Here is a 22,003-nt window from a genome sequence, read left to right on the forward strand (position 1 = left end):
GAATGAAGGGATGGGCCATGAGAGAAAACATTCGCCAAAAAAGGCATATGTGATTAAAAAAACTGTTGTCTACAATATACAAAGAACTCTTAATTCTCAACAGTAAGAAAACAAACATTCCAGTTTTGAAAATGGACAAAATGTCTGAACAGACCTCTCACTAAGGAAGACAGACAAATGGAAAACAAGCTCATGAAAAGACGTTCCACATTATGTATCGTCTAAGAAATGCGAATGAAAACAAGGATGGACCACCACTGCACACCTGCTGGAAGGGCTGAAATCCAAAACACTGACAACACCGAATGCTGGCGCGGATGTGGAGAAACAGGAACTCTGCTTTACTGCTGAGCCGAATGCAAAACGGCACAGCCACTTTGGAAGACAGCTCGGCGGTTTCTTCCAAAGCTGAGCACAGTCTTGCCGCATGATCTGGGAACCACGCTCCTTGGCATTTGCACAGGAGCTGAAAACTTCAGTTATGCATAATGTAGACACAAATGTTTGTGGCAGCTTTATTCCTGCTTGCAAAAATAATGGAAGCTGCTGAGACGTCTTTGAGTAGGTGAGTAGATAAACAAACTGCAGTACCTTCCTACAATGGAAGCATATTCACTGACAAAAAATGAGCTACAAAGACAAACAAGCAACTTTAAATGCATATTTTTAAGGGAAAGAAGCCCGTCGGAAAAGAGGGCTGTGTGATTCCAACTCTGTGACTTTCAGGAAAAGGCAAAATACCGTAGAGACAGTGAAAAGATCATCCATCCATTGCCAGGGGTTAGAGGAGGGCTGCATAGGTGGGGCCACCGATTTTTAGGGCCATGAAACTTTCCTCTGTGACACTGTCATGGTGGACACATGACATGCAAATGTTTTACACCGGGTACAACTGGGCACCGCAAAGAGGGAACCTAGTAGAAATTAAGGACTTTAGTTAATCATAGTGTATCCATGCTGGTTCCTGCATTGTAACAAATGTACCACACTAACGCCAGGTGTGGATAAGAGGGCAAACTGTGTGTGGCTGGGAGAGGGTATATTAGAACTCTCATACTTTCCCCTGAAATTTTCGGGACCTAAAATATTTCTCTAGAAACAAAGTCTATCACTTTGTTTAACAAATTAAAAAGTCTGGCTTTGGAAAATAGCTGCATGATGATCTCTTCGAATGAAAATGCGTAGATAAGTGGAAATGAAACTGATGAAAATGCCGTTTAACGCGGTCCCTTTTCTTTTCTCAATCAGCCAGAATTTATACGTATATGCTAGAGAAATCCAGGCTGGTTTCACAGCCTCTTGGCCAGAGCAACTTCCTCATCTTCTACTTGCTGATGGATGGGTTATCGGCTGAGGAAAAGTACGGACTGCACCTTCATAATTTATGTGCCCATCGGTAAGTGATGACCTATTTTCTGTCTGGTAGTTCTGCCTTCACATCATGGTTGCACTTTAGCAGTCTTAAAATTTTTTTATTTTTCGGAGAAGAAATGGTGACTTTTTCAGGAGAATAATTGATTTGCTGTTCGGTTGGAACCATCTATGTAACAGGGTTGTGCAAGTTTTTTGAGGATTTAGGTGAAGCTTTGTGTCTGTGTGTTAACTTATGTTTCTGTTTTCCTAGTTTTCAGATCAGAATTAGAATTAAGAATTAGTGCATATATAAGTTTTTGTATTCCTTTGGGGTATTTTGGATATAATATTAGTTGTGCATTCCTAATTTTTGGTAGTCTTTTGAAATAATAGGACATACTATTTGAGCAATTCTTATTCATTAGTAACAGATGAGCTTACATAAGGGCTTCAGATGAACAGTACAGGGAGTCCCCACTGTGGCACAGCAGGCGAAGGATCTGGTGTGGCTCCAGCTGAGGAGCAGGTCACAGATGCGGCTCGGAATCCATCCCCGGCTTGCGAATTTCTATATGCTGCAGGTGCGCCCGAAAAAGAAAGACCTATGAACAATACACACAAACTGTGAGGCTGGTTTTCTGCACTGAGGCAGAAGGCACTTGTATAATGAGGATGCCTTGATCACAGGACGTCCGTGGGGCTGGTGGGTCTCAAAGACGGAGAGCTGAGGACCATCTTTGTAGAGGGTGAACGTTGGCTCCCTGTCTCATCCTGTGCGTCTGCCCCCGAGGACGGGTCCCCATCTGGGTAGGATGAGAAGGAGCCAATAAGGACAGCAAACCCCACTCAGAGGAGAAGCGGGCGAGAGAGGGGAGGGAGAGGGAGCTGAGTCCAAACACAGCAGTGAGTTCGTGGTCAAGGCGGGAGGAGCTAGACTCTGAAAGAGGTGGGGGTTGACTTCGGGTATCTCTTGACTGTTTGTTCTTGGATTCGAGAAGAATGGTGTGAGTGTTTGCAATTTTATGAGAACTCTTCTGAGAAAGAGTAAAGGATGCTTGGGGAGGGGGGGCATGGCCCCAGGACAAATCAGGCTGTTTGAGAGTTGAAGGTGGAGAGTGAGGGGCAATGAGGTGCCGAGGCCAAGGGCAAAGCGGGGCGGTGGGGGTTTCCGGGGGTGATGGGTCTGGGGGAGCTCAACCCTAGGCCTGTAGGGACGGGACAACCTCGGTGGCCGCCGCTGTGGGAGGGTGCGTGATGGGTATGGCGCTGGGGAGGGATGGGTGGGCCGTGTTCTATTTTCCTGTTACCTTATGCACAACTCTCATCCAGTTTCTTTGAAAATATTACGTCCAACCGTCGAGACACCGTCTATCGTGGCAGGTTGGAGAGAAGCAGTGAGGAGGGTAAGGGGCCTTAGCAAAACCGTGACTCTTTCTGAGGGAGCGCCCATTCCGAGCGTCACCCTCCCCCTCAACAAAGAAATTCAGAAGAAAAAGAAAACACTGATATCACAGCAAGACAGCCCCCACAGGATGAAGGAACAGAAATTCCGAGCTACCAGAGCACTAGAAGTGGCTTGTAGCCCGTCCTCTGGTTTCATCACGGAGGAGATCAAGCCAGAGCCGTGACGAGCAGGTGGACCTATTCCACAACAGCGGTTTGGAGGAAACCCACCGCTTGGAAGTCACTTTCCGTTTTTCCACCTTGACCATCTCTCATGGGAGGAAGCCCACCAGACTGGGAACCACTGTGAGGGTGTTCGGGCTAGGCTGTGAGGAAGAAAAATCCCGAATTCTGGCCTGCCTCATCTTCTCCACCCGCTGCAGCTCCAAGCTTGTCGCAGACCATTGGTTTAGAGGGGTGTGTGTGTGTGTGTGTGTGTCTGTGCGCACGTGCACGCGCGTGTGTGCGTGTGTTTGGCATGGCGCACGCAGCACCACTGAAGAACAAAAGGCCACCATCTCATCCGCCCTGCAGAGAAACAGTGCAGCATCTCGCTCTGTGGCTGGGACCCATCTTTTGAAGCGTGAGAGTGTGTGGAGGAAACAAGCGTTTCTTTATGGGCCTCAGCTCTAACATCCGTTTCTCTTTGCAAAAGAGAGTTTGGAACCATTTAGGCTGTTTAGTAAGTCAAATGTCAGGAGCTGCTTTGTGAGAAGCTCCAACAGGAAAGACCTCTGCAAAATCATGAATAATTCAAGTCCCTTGAACAAAGACGTTATTTTATTAAAATGAATTATAAATATCTAATGGGCACAAAACAGCATTCCTCAGTAAAAATGTCCACCACCACTCCGGATTCATAAAATAATCTGCCGGAACGTTTGTACTAGGAGAATTCCGCAGACAAAATATTCTTTAATAATAAAACAAGTTGTTTTGCAAGTTCTAAGGCATGATACATCCCAGTGTTTTTGTGATTTGTGTTATGCGGGTCTTTCAGCAGTTAGGGTGTTGGTGAGTTTTCTGACTTTCATGATGCCGGTCAGGCTTGAGGCACTTGTATGTGTGATATTTGAATTTGGGTTGGGGTATGAGCTTTGTTGAGTTACTTACATATAGTAAGTACCCCAATTTGGGGCAAACTGGCTTGTTGACCATCAGTAGGGCAAAGCTGAACTTGTTAGCTTTCTAACCTTTCACAAATTTTTATCTTTCTGAGTTTCCTCCTTGAAATCGTCCCATAGGTAAATGGAGAACACCATATATAGTGTTGGTTTATAGACGCAGTATTATCTTCACACCTACTTATCTAATTTTAAAGTGATATTGACACATCTAATAAATAGGACAAATCAGCACCTTTATTACCGGCTGAATCGTCCTGTGCATCGTCAATACTTACTCCATAATGCACTTGTCTTGAAGTGCTGATGAAGTGTGTTAGTCTTTAAGCAAACATTACAAAATTGCAAGCCTGCCTCCTTCAAATGCGTCTTTCCTCTTTTTTATTGCCACCAACTCATTATCTACATTTAAAAAAAAACCCTGAAACAGGAATTGGGAGCTGAAGGTGTGTGCAGTATTTAGCATATGTCCCTATGTGTTTAGAATGCCAAAGAAAAAAAACTATTGTTGTAATTAATGCAATTGTAATTAAAACTCCAAAAAGTGTTTATTTTTAAATTTGACTCTGTTTTGGAAGTAAATGTCTTCAAAGTCTCACATAAAAATTTTTGGAGGTTCGTTTTAGCTTTAAATGTACCTACAAGTCTTGTTTGTAAAATTAGAACAGAATCTAGAACAAGCAGATAGCACTCTTGCTTATAGAATAGAAATGGTACAGATACAGCCACCAGCTCCCATAGCTTAACTGCATGAAGATAATATTTATAACACTTTGCATAGAATCTTCCTGGATAGATTATTTAAACAACAGCAACAGGAAACAGGTCTCTAGGTCTATAAACATTTTTGAGCAGCGACAAGAAGAGCGCATTGATGTAGAATTTCCACTAGATGGCGCCCTCCCCACAGTCAGGAGGGAAAAAAAAAAAAAAACTCCATCACGAAAGGTTTCTTTTTTCTTGCTGATTCTTCCTATGATTTATTTTTTCTTTTTCCTGGCCGTTTTTCAAGTTTTATTTCAAAAATGTTTAAGTGACACTAACATTACTTCTGGGGAATAAATGGAGTTTATGTTCATGGGAATTGAGATGTAATGAAAGTAAGATATGGTCCTTAATTGCTTATCCTCCACTGACTTTGAAGCAGCTTTTATGGGTTTAGCCCCAGAAGGGTTGGGCTCCGAAATCCAAAGAAGTTATTCCTAATCTCCTTGCACATTGACTCATGATGACAGTGACTGTGGCTCCACAATAACATTCTCAGAGGTCAGGTTTTGAATTCTAAGCCGAGAGCAAAGAGCCCTTTGACTCAGCGCCTGTGACCTGTTTCTGACCTCATGTGCATGAAGGGAAAGTCTGACTCACCGTGTCTTTGACCTTGTCAGTGCTCCCTGGAGCGCACCTGTCACAGGAGATGCTGCAGCAGTGAGCTGTCAGTGAATGTTCCTTTTTTTTGCTAAGCATTTATTATGCGCGTTGAACTTAGCCTGAGAAAGTCTCGTGTATTTTAAAAAGGGTAGGGAGTAACCTTAAATATTCTTTGAGGATGATTGTTCATGGTTTCGTGACATAACACAAGATTTACCTGGTGCGCGTGTTAGGCACACAACGTTTGCAGGTGCCCTGGAGAGAGAAGGTGGAGGCAGGAAGCATTACAATGCATTTCTAATCAACTATCTACATGTTAATACACTGGAATACCCGCAGCTGCTGGGCACTCACCGCAGGCCAGACCCCCACCTGGTTCTGCCTGGTCTGGGCGAGTCCTCGCCTGTAACACAGCAGAGGGCGCAGACTGCACCTGCCTTGGCTCACCCGGGACAGGGTGGAGAGGTCACCCAGGAGCCACGTCTGACCTTAGCCTTAGCCCTTCTGGTCTCCGCAGCAACGCTGCCTATAAAACGCCACCTGCTGCCGATGCACCTTTGCGTGCAGGAGATTTTGAAGGAGACAGAGGGGAAGCCTGGGTCGAGTCCACTTACCTGTTTCTATTTACAGTTGGTTAAGCACGACTAACTCAGGACATGCTACAGTTTGTAGAGTTTCCCTCTAAAAACCAGAAAGAGCAACTCTGGGCTGTGTCTTTACCCAGGTGCATGAGAACAACTTTGAAGTGCGTTACCCTAGCTGAAGGGTACCCTGCAAATGTGAAGAGGATTGGATCGGGTCTCTGGGTGGGCAGGTGAGCCTCACTGTGAAAAGCCAACGGGGAGAAGTCAGGCTGGATGACTGACGCCCTTCTGTTCAGGAATTAAGTCGATCCAGACACAGGGAGGGAGGAGCAGGCTTCAACCCTGCAGAAGGCGGATGGTTTCCAACTGGGTCTGTAATAAAGATGGAGCAGAGACCCGTCATTTCCCCAAGGATATGCAGCTGGTAAATTTAGGGTACGGAGGAGCCGAGATCCAAACCCAGGTCGTTTGGCTTCAAGTTGTCTTTTGATTAGAAGCCTTTGATTGCTGGTGTCCCATGTCGGCTACTAACTTTCACACACTTAGGAGGAAAGAGAGGCATTCTCATGGTGACTCAGGGGGTTAAGGACTCCATGTTGTCTCCGTGAGGATGAGGGTTCCATCCCTGGCCTCGCTCGGTGGGTTAAGGATCTGACGTTGCCACAAGCTGCAGCATAGATCACAGATACAGCTCAGATTCTGCGTTACTGTGGCTGTGCACGGGCCACTTTTGACCCCTGGCCTGAGATCTTGGATATGCTGCAGGCGCAGCCGTGAAAAGGAAAAGCAGAAAGAATACCTCTTCAGGGCGCTGTCCGCAGGCACCTTCCCAGGATCCCCCAGTTTTCCATTGCAGTTCACGGGAGGTGGGGTGTAGATTGACAGGGGACAGTGGCGGATAAGATGCTCTCCTCTGGGCTCTCAGTACCACCGCATGGGCCAGTCGGTGAGCGCGAGTAACTGTTAGCAAAGGGGCACCTGTGCAGCCTGTAGTCACATCCTGCACCTGCTGACATCGAGGGGGGCCGGGTCCTCCGTGTGGGGAGACTGTTTGGGGCATGTCATGAATATTCTATTTTAATACGCACACCATGTGCTCTTAGCTGAAAGTACACGGTTTAAACCCGCCTCTCGCTGACTGGGTCATTTGGGAAACGCGTGCGACCTCTCTGTGCTTCTCTTTGCTCCTCGGTGAAGCAGGGCTGACCTCAGACCTGCTGGGATGGCCGTGGGGGCTACCTCTGAGCCCTGAGGAGGAGAAGGCCCCAGACAGCCCTGCAGGTGGAAGGACCCGCAGTTTTGCCACCGTCGTTACCGGAGGCGCCTCCCCAGGGAGGTCCCGTGGGAACCTGAGGAAGTACTTATTCCAGTGACCGAAATGGGACGGGAGCCTCGGGACAGGACCCTCGGGTGAAAACCGTGGCCTTGTCAAAGACAAGAGGCTGGCGGAGAGCAGGTGTCAGGGCCGTCCCTGGCCTCTCGGGGGGGATGCGCTGAGGCCCCCGAGGGTCTCACCAGCCCCCCAGCTGGGCTTCTCGAACCGAGCGTCACGTGATGGCGACTGAGACCCGGGAGAGGTCGCCTCCTCCCACTGGACCCGGGGCTCCTGGAAAACGTCCCGCCCGCATTTCCCTGCAGCAGAAAATCAATTCCAGTGCTTCAGATGCATCGCCTTTCTGTTCCAGCTCGAGCAGGAAAAAAATAGCGCTGTTCTTTCCGTCTGAGGCCCTGCTCTGATTTAATCCCACAGGCGACGATGACCTCAGACTCGGGAAAGTGGCATATTTGCTACCAATCCTCTGTCTCCCCAGGAGGATTCGGTTAGTTCAAACCAGACACGCGCTGTGTCGATGACAGGGCGGGTTTTGAAATTGCTAACGTGAGGTGGATACTGTGTAGACGCCTGAGGTGAGACGTGTGTGTTTGTGTGACACATGCGTTTGTGTGCATGTGCACGGATCTGCAGTGACACGCCAGGCAGTGGTAGGAAGCAGCGCTTTGAGGCGAGTGCGGTTTATTTTGGTGAATCCACAGCGGAACCGAGAAAGCAGGTGGCAGGTGTCACTGAGGTTGCAGTAACCAGCATTCGCTCCCTTTGCTCCCGGGAAGGACATGTCACATGTGATCTCACTGTGCCCACAGCCCAGCCTGACACAGGTTGCATGAATCACCCAAAGTCAACGTCCTTGGCCCTCAGAGCCCTCCTAGAGAGGCCTTCTCTCGTCTTCCACCAGCAGTTCCTGACCTTGGTTGGCTCAGGAAGAATTAACATATTAAAACCGGAAGGTCTTATTGTGGCTCAGCGGTAATGAGCCCAGCTGGTATCCATGAGGACGCAGGTTCAATCCCTGGCCTCGCCCAGTGGGTTAAGGATCCTGCGTTGCTCTGGCTGTGGTGGAGGCCGGCAGCTGCAGCTCTAATTGGACCCCTAGCCTGGGAACTTCCATTTGCCGCACATGTGGCTCTTAAAAAGCAAAATAGCAACAGCAAACAAAACAAAACGACTCCAAAGCATATTAAAACCTTTGCACGCTGGGGCCAACACATAAATCAAAGTCTCACCTGAAGATACATTTGTCCCCTGGGCATGTGGACAGCTGATAGAAATCTCCAGCTGAACGTGCCACACCTGAACTCCTGACAAGTCCAGGCCACCCACACCTACTCCACCCTCCACTGGCCACTCCCTCCTTCCTGTGGCCCCAACTCCAATGCCCTGGTGCCGCCTTGACATCCTTCTTCGCAAACCACAGGGGACCCGTCAGCTGCTTCTCGCTCTCTCCATCGCCGGCGCCCCAGATGTCGCCTGTGTGTCTCCTTCGATCGTGGCCCAGTTCTCCCTGGTCCCCACTGGTGACCAGCCTTCTTCTGCCAACCCTGCCGCTTTTCCTCACTCCCCCGAGGGTAGGGGCCCATCCATGACGTCTGAGGTTCCGTCTGCTCTGGTCCCTTGGCAGTGACCATCCTCGTCTCCCTGTGGCTCTCCGTCCGGCCACCGTGGCCACCTGCCCTCCTGGAGCACCTGGCACACGCCCACCGCGGTGCTCTCGCTGGGTCCTCTTCGGGGCTGCTCTCCCTCCACACTCCACCCTGGCTCCCTTCTTCCCTCTGCAAGGCTCTGCCCACACCTCCCTTCCTCGAGGCCCCGCAGAGCGCAGCCCCCAAACCTCGAGCCCTCCTTTATGCCCTGCTCGCTTCCGTAGACCCCAGCACCTTAACGCTCCGGAATCCACTCGAGCCTGGTCTGCCCCGTGGGAATTCACATGCCATGAGGATGTGGGTGTTTGTCTGAGTCGCCAATGAGCTGAAGGTGGCTGCGATTGCTCCGGGCACAGCGTAGGTTCCCAGTAAATCTGCGTTAACTATGGACACAGCAAGGCATCCATCAGCTCAAGTCACTCAGAATTCCTTATCCCCCACGGTATCGCTTGTGCTTAAGAGAAAAATAATTTTCAAAAAGATGTCACAGCTTTCCTCGTCTGGGTTTTTACCGTAACCCGGGACTTTCCTGCACTAATCCTGAGGGTGTTTACCTTCAGACTTTGTCAGTTTTCCTTGCTCTGACACTGACATGGCTTTTGCAATTAGAATTCTTTCTGCCGCGTGAAACTTCCTTGCAGAACCTCAGAGGAAGCCAAAGGGTTTCTGCTGCCTTCCACCGTGAGTTTAGGGCCAGCGTGTCAAAACGTATCTTGAAATCTACTCAGCAGTCTCTGTGTTTCTGCGCAGAAAAAATTCCTCTGGCTTAGGATGCCGGCTTCACCCATCCACACAGCCGGACACCCCAGGCGGGATGCGGGAGGTGTCACGAGAGTTTGTAGCCCCAGGAGTGCAATCTCGGGCTCTGTGAGCATGTGGGGCTGCCTCCCCATCAGGGCTCCGTGCCGTCACACCGACCTCGGCGGAGCCCCAGACTCCTAGCCGAGCCCACGCTGTCCTGATCACAGGCAAGGTCGTCGGTGGTCCTTCTACCTCCTGCTTCGCGGGCATCTTCCGCTTTGCAAATCCAAAGTGCTGAGTGACGATTAGGAATCAAGTGTGTCAGGGACCTCCTCTCGCCCTGACCCTCGGGGTCTGAAGGGTCTCGATGCCTGAACTCTGGTGGGAAAAGATCCTCACCCCTCAGCCAGGTGTGTCTTGGGAATCACGTGGAATCAGAATCTGTAGATCGATGTTCTGAAACTTTCCCTACTGATGGAGCTGCATTTCCATGGCTCTCGAGCTCTGTACTGCAGAGCAGGGGCCTCGCCTTGTCACAGAAAGAGGTCTAGGGATTGTGTCTGCATGTGGCAGGCTCACTCTGGCGACACCATGAGGTCAGCGAACGGCGCTTCAGATCTCACACCTGCGGGCATCCAGGCTGGTGGGTCCCCTCAGCACCTCTGCTCGGTTTTAGTCCATTTGTCACAGAGGTATTCAGTGGCTCATTTTCATGTTAAGGCGTATCAGCCAGTAAATGATTTCTGAATCCCCTTGCATCCCTTCTCTTGAATATTTCTTGGCATCTAAGCAAATGTAATTTGAGCCCAGGGAAGGGCTGTGCTTGGCTTTCCACCCTGGGACTTTGGCATCCTTGTGCCCAGAATTGGGTAACCAGCATCCTTTCCTTTGGCACTTGCAGCTGAGCATCAGCAAGAGGTGCCCTGGAGTTTCAGGATGTCGGATTTGTGACAACCAGGGTGCCCTTGCTCCTGGAAGGGCTGTCTTCTTACCAGTCCCGGCACTCTGGTCACATCTTTTGAGATGTGTGACTGGCTTTGAAACAATGAAGTTCTTATGCTGCACGTGTTTTGGGGAATAGAGGGGAGAGTGTAACAGAGGGAGGAGGCTTTCCGGGCGAAGCTGGTCACCAGCCGTCCTGCCCACAGCAGTGGGGTCTCTCTGAACCCCACCTTCATTTCCTTTTAGACTGAGGCGATTTTAATGATCTGGAGCAGTTGTGGATGGGACCTGAGACAAGGTGTAGGTAAGATGACTTCTAAATGAGAGTAAGAAAGACGGTAGCACAAAACTGCAATGAGATATCACTTCACACCTGTCAGAATGGCCTTCATCCCAAAGAAGGCAGGTAAGATTTATATCTAGAATCACTGCTGCAAAGGATCTGGCATTGCAGCAGCTGTTGCATCAGTAGCAGCTGCATCTCGTATTTGATCCCTGGCCTAGGAACTTCCATATGCTGCAGGTGCGACCAAAAACATTTTTTTTAAATCCACAATATCTGTGCTATCAACATATCAAAAGGTAATACAATTAAAGAAAGCAATAGAAAATTTCTGACTTGTAGATATATAAGCATAAATAGTTATAAATAAATAAATAGCACCTAGAGCCTAGCAACCCATTAAAAGATACCTAGTGATCAGTACTAAGAAATTTAATTATTAGGAGTTCCCGTCGTGGCTCAGTGGTTAACGAATCCGACTAGGAACCATGAGGTTGCGGGTTTGGGCCTTGCTCGGTGGGTTAAGGATCCGGTGTTGCTGTGAGCTGTGGTGTAGCTCACAGATGCTGCTCGGATCCCGCGTTGCTGTGGCTCTGGTGTAGGTCGGCAGGTACAGCTCCGGTTGGACCCCTAGCCTGGGAACCTCCATATGCCATGAGTACAGCCCTAGAAAAGGCAAAAAGACAAAAAAAAAGAGAGAGAGAGAGAGAAATTTAATTATTGGCACCATTCATCACATCAATAAGTCAAAAGGGAAAAGCACTTGCCCATTTCAAAAGACAACAACATTCAACTCCTGAATCTCTTTTTAAACTAGAAGGAAAAAGAGACTTCCAAAAGAAAAAAAAAATTATCTCAGGCCTAGGTAGACATCGTATTTAGTTGTGAAAAAGATTCAGGCTCTTGTTCGTATTAACCCTAAAGTTGTAATCATTGTGATCAGAGAAAAAAATAAAAAGGAATAAACATTAGCAAGGATATGACAAAATTGCCAGTATAAGTCAAATGAAAGGTTGGCTAGAAAATCCAGTAAATCAATGAGAAAGTACCTTCTTTAATGATACAGTTCAATAATGTCATGGGTTACAAAAGAAACATATCAAAAGTAGGAGAGGTTACATATGTACCAGCCCGACCTTTTAGATAAAACAGATGAACAGGTGTAGTTTTTTCGACAGCATTGCTGAAATGTGAAATCTTTGTGATGAAGAAAGACCTAATAGAGACATTCACAAATGAGATGCAGTCAGGAGAGCAGGGGCTTTTGATTCACAAGGCTCCGTCTGTGGACACACACACACACACACACACACACACACACCTCTCCTCCATCTGAGCATCTCGGTTTCACCAGTTTTATATATTGGGATCCCTTAAGATTCATATTCAAAGTTTTCATGATGGAAAATATTCTAAAACCAGTGCGCTCAAGCATCCTCGTCTGCCTCGGAGTTATTGCCACACCTCTCCACTGACTCCTGTTCCGGCTCATCTGCTCCCATCCAGGCTCTTTTCTGCAGTAGCGGGACGCCAAGAATCGGGTCCAGCATGTTGGGCAGGTGAATGAGTTGATGAAGGAAAAACCTTCTCGCTCTTCCTTCCGCGTGGTGCCCCTTCTCCACCTGGAAAACACTTTCATTCTGAACTCTCACCCTGCGGACCTCTGTCCTTTGAAGCATCCCCTGACTCCTTTCTGTGCTTCTCGGTCACAGGTAACCCCTTTGTCTTCTGAACCCCAGCGTTTGCTGTTCTCGTCTCTACTGTCGAACTCATCAGGGTTGTACGCTGTGTGTTTCCCGTGCTCTCTTTCCCTGAGAAGCAAGTATTCTAAGACCTGAGACCGTGGCTTAATCAACCTATCGCCTCTAGGTCTGGAGACCGTCACTGGTACAGAGAAGGGGTACGATCAAATGGGTGAATAACTGCACATCTTTATGTGCGTGTGTGCCCGTGTGTGATATAGATTTCTAATTTTATAGCAGGGGTTCCAGATATAAATCTTGTTTAGTTTATTCTGCTCAAGGCTTCGACTTGCGAATCATCAGAGGCATTTATTGTACCAAGTTTGAAAAATTATTGGCTAAGATTTCTGTGAATGCTCTTCTCTCTTCTGGAACTCCTGGCAGAGGCACGCCGTTCTTCTCATTTTCTCTCTTCTCCTCTCCCTTCTTTTATATTTTCCGTCTTTTTATCTCTCTGGGCTTCATTCTAGGTAATTTCTGCAGCGCTTTCTTCTTTTGTTTTTTTTTATTAGCATATAGTGGATTTACACCGTTGGTGCCTGCCATGCTTTTTTACAGTTTGACTTGTCTGTTTTGGAGCAGAGATGCAGCTGATGTTCCCTGCGCGCGTTGTGCTTCAGTTTCAGTGACTTTATTTTCCATTTCTGAGAGTTCTACTTGGTTCTTTCAAATCTGCTTTTTCTTGAATGTGCTTGCTTGTTCTTTTCTCATAGTGTATGTCCAGGTCTTTTCATTGTTTTAAACATGCTCGTTCTTCTGTCTGTAACCAACCCTTGTGGTATCTGAGGCTCTTGGGCTTCCCCATTGCTGTTCGTTCTGTCTTCTAACAGTTGCTCAGGGAGCATCGTTTCTCCTGGGTTTGTCCTTTGGGGTGTGACTGGGTGTTCCTGGTGGCTAGGCTGGGAGAGTCCAGTGTGGCTTGGGCCAAGGGGGAGACCTCTGGAGGTTTTCCTTTGCTTTGCTCAAATTTCAGGACATAGTACCACCTGGGACCATTTTTAGGTTAATTCTTTAGTTGGAATGTCCATGTCCACCCAGGAAATGGTTATTTATTGATTAGAGCTAAATATTTTAACAGATTCTGAACTCAGAGAGTACTTGTTGGGAGACTGCTGTTAGAGCGAGCGAGTCCAGAGCTTCAGCTTCGAGGCAGATTAATGCCACGCTTCTGAGTGAAGGGCAGTCCTCAGAGCATCGTATCCGCAGAAGGCGTGACGCCGGGTGACGCCAGGCTCTTGGTGACCGGCAGGGTCCCATGTACTGTGCATGTGTGTGTTTGGCATCAGGTACAGAACAGCTTGTCCTGGGTTTCCTGCCATCGCTCACCTGTTTAAATATTTCCTGGCAAACAGAACATCATGCGGTGACGACTGGTTTTATTTCTCAATTGTCTCTTACATCAAAGGCATTAGCTTGGTGAACGCTTCGCGTGGCGTATCTGTAAACCCTCGCTGTGAAATCGCGGCTCGCTGCTAACCTCTGCAACGTGCATGACTAATAAAAAGAGACGCCGAACACGACAAACAGCAGAGGATGGCACTTGCATGTGATCGAGGTACTAAAGTGACCCAGGTACATCAGGTACGAATCTGATACCACGTGGAGTAGTTCTCCACGTCGAATCCTCACAGCACAGGGGACTCCACCCGATATTCCGGGATGGTCTATGTGGGAAAGAGACCTGAAGAGGCGTGGATGTGGGTATATGTATAACGGCGCCACTTTGTCGCAAAGCGGAAACGGTCACAACCTTGTAAAGCCACCATACCTCAATAGAACTTTTTTTTTAAAAAGAGCTACTAAAAAAAGAATAAGATAAAACTCAATCATGTTGATCTTTGTTGCACAGGAGACCATTTTATTTATTTTTCAAGAGAAGGACTATTTGTAAGTTGTATTAGCTGGAGCCCCCGCCTGGCTGTGCTTGCTGGGGACTGTCACTCAGTTCTGCACCTGCTCAGCACTCACGCCGCATCCCCTGAGGACAGGCAGGGGTGGGACCCAGGACCAGCCGGCTGCTGGTGCCTGATGCAGGAATGGTGGCGTTGGAAGAAGTGAGAAGCAGTCAGCACGAAGAGGTCACTGGAGGTCAGTGGCAGGAGATAGGACCTGAAGGTGGGTGAATGGACAGGGACCTCCTACCCTCTACCTGAGCCTCTGCTCGCCATCCCCGCCCCCCATCCCCAATCTGGAGAGAAGGCTTCCATCCCACGTGAGAGGGTCATCTTGGAAAGAGGGAGCTGGAGCCAGAAAACAGACAAGCAGGAGTTCCCGCTGTGGCACGGTGGGTTAAGGAAATAGCTTGGTGGCATGCATTTGATCCCCAGCCCGGCACAGTGGGTTAAAGATCCAGCATTGCTGTAGCTGCGGCTCGGATCCAATCCCTGGCCTGGGAACTTCCGTATGCCTCTGGGGCGGCCAAAAAAGAAAAAAAAAATCTGAAAAAATGCACAAGCATATGCATTTGCCCTTTTATTTTCTAGAAAATGCTCCCCAAGCATTGGTTTAATTGCAAGAAGTGTCCTCTCTCGTAGGTTTGCTAGGGAAAGCTCACTGCAGCAATGAACGCTCAAATGAATTTGAAATTAGCGTATCATGTTTGACTGCTCGGGGTCCTACAGACATATTTTCCTCCTTGTCTCAGAGCAAATTAATTTCGTTTAATTAACTTTGAATTTTCCTTAATATCTAGCAGTCAGTTTAATTATGCACCCATACAGTAATCCATTTTGTGGACTAATTGGCATACCTATTGCATGTTTTGAGTTTGTGGTGTAATCAATTCTTCACTTCTATAACGTACCAGAGCGGCCAGGGGCCAGCATTTCATGGATAGTGCTTTGTTGTACCTCTTCTTTGATTAACGATTGGCTTTTTCAAATCCTTCCTTCATCGGTTCATGTCGGAAGTCTATTATTTGACCATTTTTCTTTGTCTTTCACGACATAATTATGACTACGAGCACATTTCCCCACGGCACCTGTGTGACATCCGCTCCCTTAGACAAGGGCTTTTTTTTTTTTTTTAATGTTTGAAGAATCCTCAAGATCGTAAAGCCTCTTCGACAGGATGCTGATGAGAACACAAGGGCATGTACAGACTTGCTAAGATTTTCCTGCCTTTCTAACTGGAATGCACAGAGTTTCTGATCGAGCTGACCAGTGATTGAAACATAGGAGCATTCAGTCAGTGCTCACAAAACCCCAGACCTTCACCTGGTGAAGGATCGGTTTGCCTTTCAGACTTAATCTTTAAACAATCATTGCTATTCTATGTATTAGTCTTCTCTGTAACGTGATGTATTACTCTATTACTATGATTCTGAAACCAAGCAGGGCCCTGGGGGGCTCCCGGGCACAGAAGCCTTTCTCTGTCCCCCATGTCTTGTTTTTAGGCAGCAGGCCTCTTTCAGCCTCCATGGCCCTCCCTGAGTTCCTTGGGACAAGTTCAGACAGTTGCAGATCTGGGAAGGGAGGGGACGCAAAGACCAGGGAGGAACAGTCAAGAAATGACGGTACGACCTTGGGGCAATACCTGCTTCCCTCTCAAGGGAGACGCAGAGTGACACACACATCTTATACACCTAAGAGAAAAGTGATATTCCCTATGCTTCTTTTAGAAACAAATACTTTGAACAGCTTAAAGTCCTTCCTTGTGCTTCTTCTTGGCTTAATTGCACCCTAAACACCCTCACCCATCAGCTTGAGGCACCCTGGGCACATTCGCCTGTGGGTTAAAGATGATTCACACTTGATGTTTTATCAGGAACTTTCCTAGTTTGTTCTAACCTCTGATCAATACGCCCTTTTTGAAAGGACTGTTCTTCTAGGGCATAACCCAGGAGGCCCCCGTCGGGATCGTGGCGAGATGTCCCGAGTTCAGCTTTGATGACTAAGATTCCCCCGAAGAAAGAAGAACGCATGTCTGCCCCATCCTGATTCCTATCTGAAAACCTGTTTTTCTCCTTTTTCCTGTACAGCTCCCCATAGTTCTTCCCTAAAGGAGGCACAGTCTTTAAGGCATGAGCCTGCCGTGGCCTCCTCTGCCTGGAAAAGCAATAAAAGCTATGGTTTTTTTCCTTCACCCCAAACTCTATCTCATCGTTTCTATTTGGCACTGGTGGACAGAGGCCAAGTTTCAGCAACAGTTTCATCTGGGCCCTTCTGTCCCCCCTGCTGGATGACGTCTCTGGATGATACACTCTGTCCCGTTCGTCTCTGAATCCTGATCATCACAATTCTTGGCACAGGTACAGGCTCAGGGTTTTCATTTACTTGACCAAAGCCTTACCATCTTAACAGTTCAGAATAATGAAGACAAGGGGCAGGCACTGTCTCTCACCAACATATAATTCATTCAAGTCTTTATAAAGAGTCTCTGATTCACCAAGGCAGCTGAGACCCACAGCAACGCAGATGTCTTTATTACAGCAGTTTTGACCATCTTAATATTTGCTGGAAACCTTCAAGGAGAGAGTGGGAAACCTGCTTTAATTCAGGCCCTTGAATAAATTGATCAATTTTGCTGTGATGATAAGAATGTTCATCCAGTGAAAGAAATGAGTATTTGGGGCCCCAAAGGAAATGTGTGAAGACATTTTTATAAGTGCCCAATATCCAAGCATAAGCACAGTAATTTGGCATGATACGCCGGGCAAATTAAATTCTGGTTGATAAAATGTTGCCTTTACTTCCCTGCTTTAACGACAAGAGTGTTATTTATTGGGATTGCGCCAAAATATATTGCGGTTGCCGAAATGCAAAGTAACTTAGTAACGTGTCGTTAAACCTTAGAGCTGTTTCCTGATGTAGATGAAGAGATGCAGGAGGTTTGGTGAAATGCAGTATCATCCGCACTCTACTGTCCCGACGTTATCTGACCTTTTCAAATAGGTCTTGAGGTCTCTTCGGCTGGTACGTGTGCTGGATTCCATTTAGCGGAAGCTGTTCCATTTCAGCAGGAAGAGATTTTGTATCTGGAAATGGAGATTAGTGGCAAGGGAGGAGGACCTTTGGAGAAGAGCTGTTGGCAGAGCAGCTGATGAAGGTTCTAAGGCAGAGGCAGAAAAACAAAGCACAAAACAGATGGGACATAGCACTAGGCGTTTTCCTCTTTGTGCTCTTCCTCCTGTGGTCTTCTCTCGCTGTGGCGCCACCGAGCTGATGATCCGAAGGTCCTTCTGAGAGAGGAGGTGAGAAAGGAAGGGAGGGAGGGAGGGGACCATCCAACCTTATTTTAAAATAAAACTTTCCTAAAGTCATCACATCAGGGAAATAGACCAGGATCACGCTCATTTTAAAAAATAATGATGGAGTTCGCCTCGTGGCGCAGTGGAAACGAATCTGACTGGTATCCACGAGGATGTGGGTTCAATCCCTGGCCTCGTTCAGTGGGTCAAGGATCCAGGGTTGCCGTGAGCTGTGGTGTAAGTCGCAGACTCGGCTCAGATCCCTCATTGCTGTGGCTGTGGTGTAGGCCGGCAGCTGTAGCTCCAATGCCACCCCTAGCCGGGGAACCTCCATATGCTGCAGGTGCAGCTCTAACAAGAAAAAAAAAATGTCGCCTGTGGTTTTTAACTTTTGTTAGTTAATTTGTATAGTTTAATCCTTGCCCCACCCATTTTAAGTTTGTTAAGAAAAATGGACAACCTAAAATTTGAGAGTTAAGTTTATCTGTGGCAAAATTAGGACTTAAGCCTGGTAGACAGAGCCCCGAGAAACTGCTCTGAGGAGGCGAGAGGGGAGCTAGGATCTATGGGAGTTTCTGCAACAAAGAGCAGGAGGTAGGGACAAAAGATTACAAACAACCAAATATCTCAAGTTAAGGAATTTTTTTTGGGGGGGGGGTATTTTCTTGGGCTGCACCCGCAGCATATGGAGGTTCCCAGGCTAGGGGTCTAATCTGAGCTGCAGTCGCCGGCCTACACCACAGCCACCGCAATGCAGGATCCGAGCTGCGTCTATGACCCCACACCACAGCTCACGGCAATGCCAGATCCTTAACCCACTGAGCGAGGCCAGGGATCGAACCCGCAACGTCATGGTTCTTAGGTTCATTAACCACTGAGCCATGACAGGAACTCCTCAAGTTAAGGAATTTGTCGCATTTCTATGGAAAGGTGCAAAGGCCTGGGCTCACTGAAACCATTCTTTTGATGCGCCCCTCAGCTCCAGGGGGAACTAACCTCAGGGTACCTGATAATGGGGAGGGGGAGGGGGTGCAGTCACGGACACATTTGATAGAGTTTGCTCTGGTCTCGTGGAGGGACCACTAGCCACGAGGAGGAGCAGGCATCACCGTGAAGGATTTTCGTGTTTTTCTAGATGGGAGGAGATGCAAGAATTGGGCTCATAAAATCTCCTAAAACGTCGAACTCTCTCAAGACCTGAACGTTCTTCCAGTTTTGCCAGAGCACAGAGCGCCGCGCTCCTGGTCTCCACCCTGGGCTCCGCTTAGGCGATGCTGCGGGTGGGCAGCTGCAGTGGCTCATGTTTTACTCCATGTCGAGGCTGATGGCAGGTGCCCAACTCCAGGTCACGCTGCCTGTCTTCTAACACATCCGAAGTGACTCTCTACTGAGTTTAATCTTCCTAATTTTAGAAGCTTTTATTTTCATGAAATTTGAGATTTAGGGTTAACTCTTTAGTATGTTTGATCCCTTGACTGTAAATACTAACGTTCTTAGAAGCAGCGGATTGGGCAGAGAGAAGCTACCAGAAGGCTCTGTATCATGTTTAAAGACTCCACAGTACCAAACATCCATTTATATAAATTTCTAAGCAAATGTAGACTTTTGTACATTTGAAAATTGAAAGTAAATTTGGCAGTAAAGACGCATCTGAGCCTCCTATTTCCCTTTACAATACTATTTATTAACATTATAAAGAGTGGAGTTGGTTTAGAAGACCACATGGAGTTATTTCTATAAAGAATGATCTTAGAGTCGTAGTGGCAGTAAGCATGGAAGAGTGACCTGGTGGGTTACAATGGCATTTCATATCTTCAGTGTCAGAGAGAAAAGCTAAAATAATGCCAGTTATTCCCCTAGAATATTGCTCTAGATGAATGAGTGCTATCAAGACCAAAACAGTCCCGTCTAATGGTCTTGAAGATTCCACTATCCATCTTTGGCGAAACTATCGTTAAACATTTTTTTAAATGGATTTTGTACTTCTCTACATAACAAATTGCTTGTTGACATTCTCGCGTAACTTCTTGAATTTCTCACGTCGACATTCTTCAATGAGAATATTGCACTTGGAGCTAAAGCACATCGTTCAGTAATAGATTTTTCAGAAGTTTTGACTTTCAGGTTATTTTTGAATGTGAAGATATAGTGACAGGTAGGCAACATGCCCTGAGGCTTTTCTGCAAATGTTCCTTTTTATGTAGATTTTGACCTGAAAACACAATGCAACATTGGTGAGTTCATAGGGATCAGTTGTTTGGACTATTAAAGAGTTATTTGAGCTCAGTTATTTCAGGAAGAATGTTTTGTTATTAATAAGTAGTTCAAGTCTAGCCTGCAGGTGAGACTATGGAGGAAGTTGAGAGAAGTGAGAGTAGAACTGAGAAGTTAAGAGCTCACTTTAAGTGCTAATGACTAATTCCACTCATTTTTCTTTTAGATTTTCTTGGCTCTCATTTTAAACATTCTGTGCTGTAATATTATATGTGAACTATATTTCTATGTAACACATACTTTTATTGAAAATATATAGCACATTTATAATCACAATGACAGGCTTAACAGACATACTGTACGAGAAAATATTCAAAAAGAGGAGCCAAAAGAGGTTAATAAAATAGTCCCTGAATTAGAACCCATGCTTTCTGTCCCTTTTTTCTTTTTCCTTTTATTTTATTTTGTTTTAAGTTTAGGGGCAATTTTCAGCCTGATCTTTTCCAAAGCACAAAAATTGTGAAGACGCTAATGAAATTACAAACTGAGATAAAAAGTACTGGATCCTTGCACTGTACGGCAGAAATTAGCACAATGCTGTAAATCAGCTAGGCTGTCATAAAAGTAAAACAAAATAAAAAGGAAATCATAAAAATAGAATTTAATTGCTTGGGCATGCCCTTACCTAAAATGTCAAACTCTTCTTCTGAAGTGAAAAGGAGAAAAAAGGGTTTTAAAAGTACCATGACCTTTAATCAAAGAGAACGTGTATATATGCACTAATACCTTTTGTTTTCTTTCCCTTTTCTCTTGATTTCTTTAGGGTCAGTTATGAGTGAAGAAGTGTTTTGGTGTGTACAATTTTATTTCAGTTTTAAATGAGAACCGATATTTATCAAAAATAAAAGTCGGGCTCTTCAGTTTAATTGAATTTGCGGATCTCCTTAAGTAATCAGTTCTAATATCCCATTTCTGACATCATCTAGTTGCGTACTTAGCCTTGGGCAAGATTACTCGGTACTATGTGCATTTTATTTCATTTTTTTGTCTTTTTAGGGCCATGCCTGCAGCCTGTGGAGGTTCCCAGTCTAGGGGTCGAATCTGAGCTGTAGCCTCTGGCCTGCACCACAGCCACAGCCACATCAGATCTGAGTCACATCTGTGACCTACACCCCAGCTCATGGCAACGCTGGATCCTTAACCCACTGAGCAAGGCCAGGGATTGAACCTGTGTCTTCATGGACAGTAGTCAGATTCGTTTCCCCTGAGCCACGATGGGAGGGAACTCCTACGTGCATTTTAATAATGCGTTGGGGTTGAGATTTTCCTGAATTTTTTTTGAGAAATCTTTTTAAAGTTATGGATATGGAAATAGGATACTGGAATCTGGGTTCTTGATCAAGGCAGTCGAAGAATTAACTCCGGGAACACAGAGGCAGCAAGCAAGCAAGGTTTTTATTAAAGAAAAGCAAATAGCTCCCAGGACAGCTGGGAGGGAGGAGAAGAGCCCCCTTCTCTATTGTCCTAGAGGGATTTTTCTCTCTCAAAGATGGGGGGGGGTACCAACGTGGGGTCCAGACAGATGTGGTTTTCTCCCATTGGCCTTGCTCAGTTACCTGTATCAGTCCTTGTCCGCTAGGGGTTTTAGGGGTGGAAATTGTCCCCAAAGTTTTATGGTATCTTTGTCCCTTTCTTTCCTTAGACTAAGTCACCATTCCTCTCATTCCTTTTCTATCAGTTGAAGAGTGGGCCGGAGATTCGCATTTCCCACAGTGAACAAAGCCTGTGGGGAATGCGCATTTCCTGTAATAAAACGAGGCCTGTGGGGATGTTACTCCCTGGAGCCCTTAAGCCACAAATGTTAATCAATAACCATATCAAAAGAATGCCCGGGAGCCCGTGCTCCTGCACTGCCTACCTGAATTAGTGTTCTGTCTCTGATTTGTCGTGTACTTTTGTTTTACCCACTTGAATTTCTTTACAAAGATTCCAGTGGGTGTAAGTGGAAGTGCTGGTGTTTCTTCTTAATAAGACAGAGACGT

At 46.7% G+C, this 22,003-nt stretch overlaps 1 protein-coding gene across 1 annotated transcript in view; it reads left to right on the forward strand.

The window, feature by feature from the left end:
- Nucleotides 1-22,003, forward strand: part of MYO16 (myosin XVI) — a 421,162-nt gene that overhangs the window by 180,843 nt on the left and 218,316 nt on the right. Inside the window, exon 15 of the mRNA XM_047756311.1 lies at nucleotides 1,249-1,396. Within this exon, the coding sequence (XP_047612267.1) occupies nucleotides 1,249-1,396 (148 nt within the window). The remainder of the gene's footprint in view (nucleotides 1-1,248; nucleotides 1,397-22,003) is intronic.

The sequence above is a fragment of the Phacochoerus africanus genome, chromosome 13 (assembly GCF_016906955.1).
Source record: "Phacochoerus africanus isolate WHEZ1 chromosome 13, ROS_Pafr_v1, whole genome shotgun sequence".
In the NCBI taxonomy this organism is placed as follows: domain Eukaryota; kingdom Metazoa; phylum Chordata; class Mammalia; order Artiodactyla; family Suidae; genus Phacochoerus; species Phacochoerus africanus.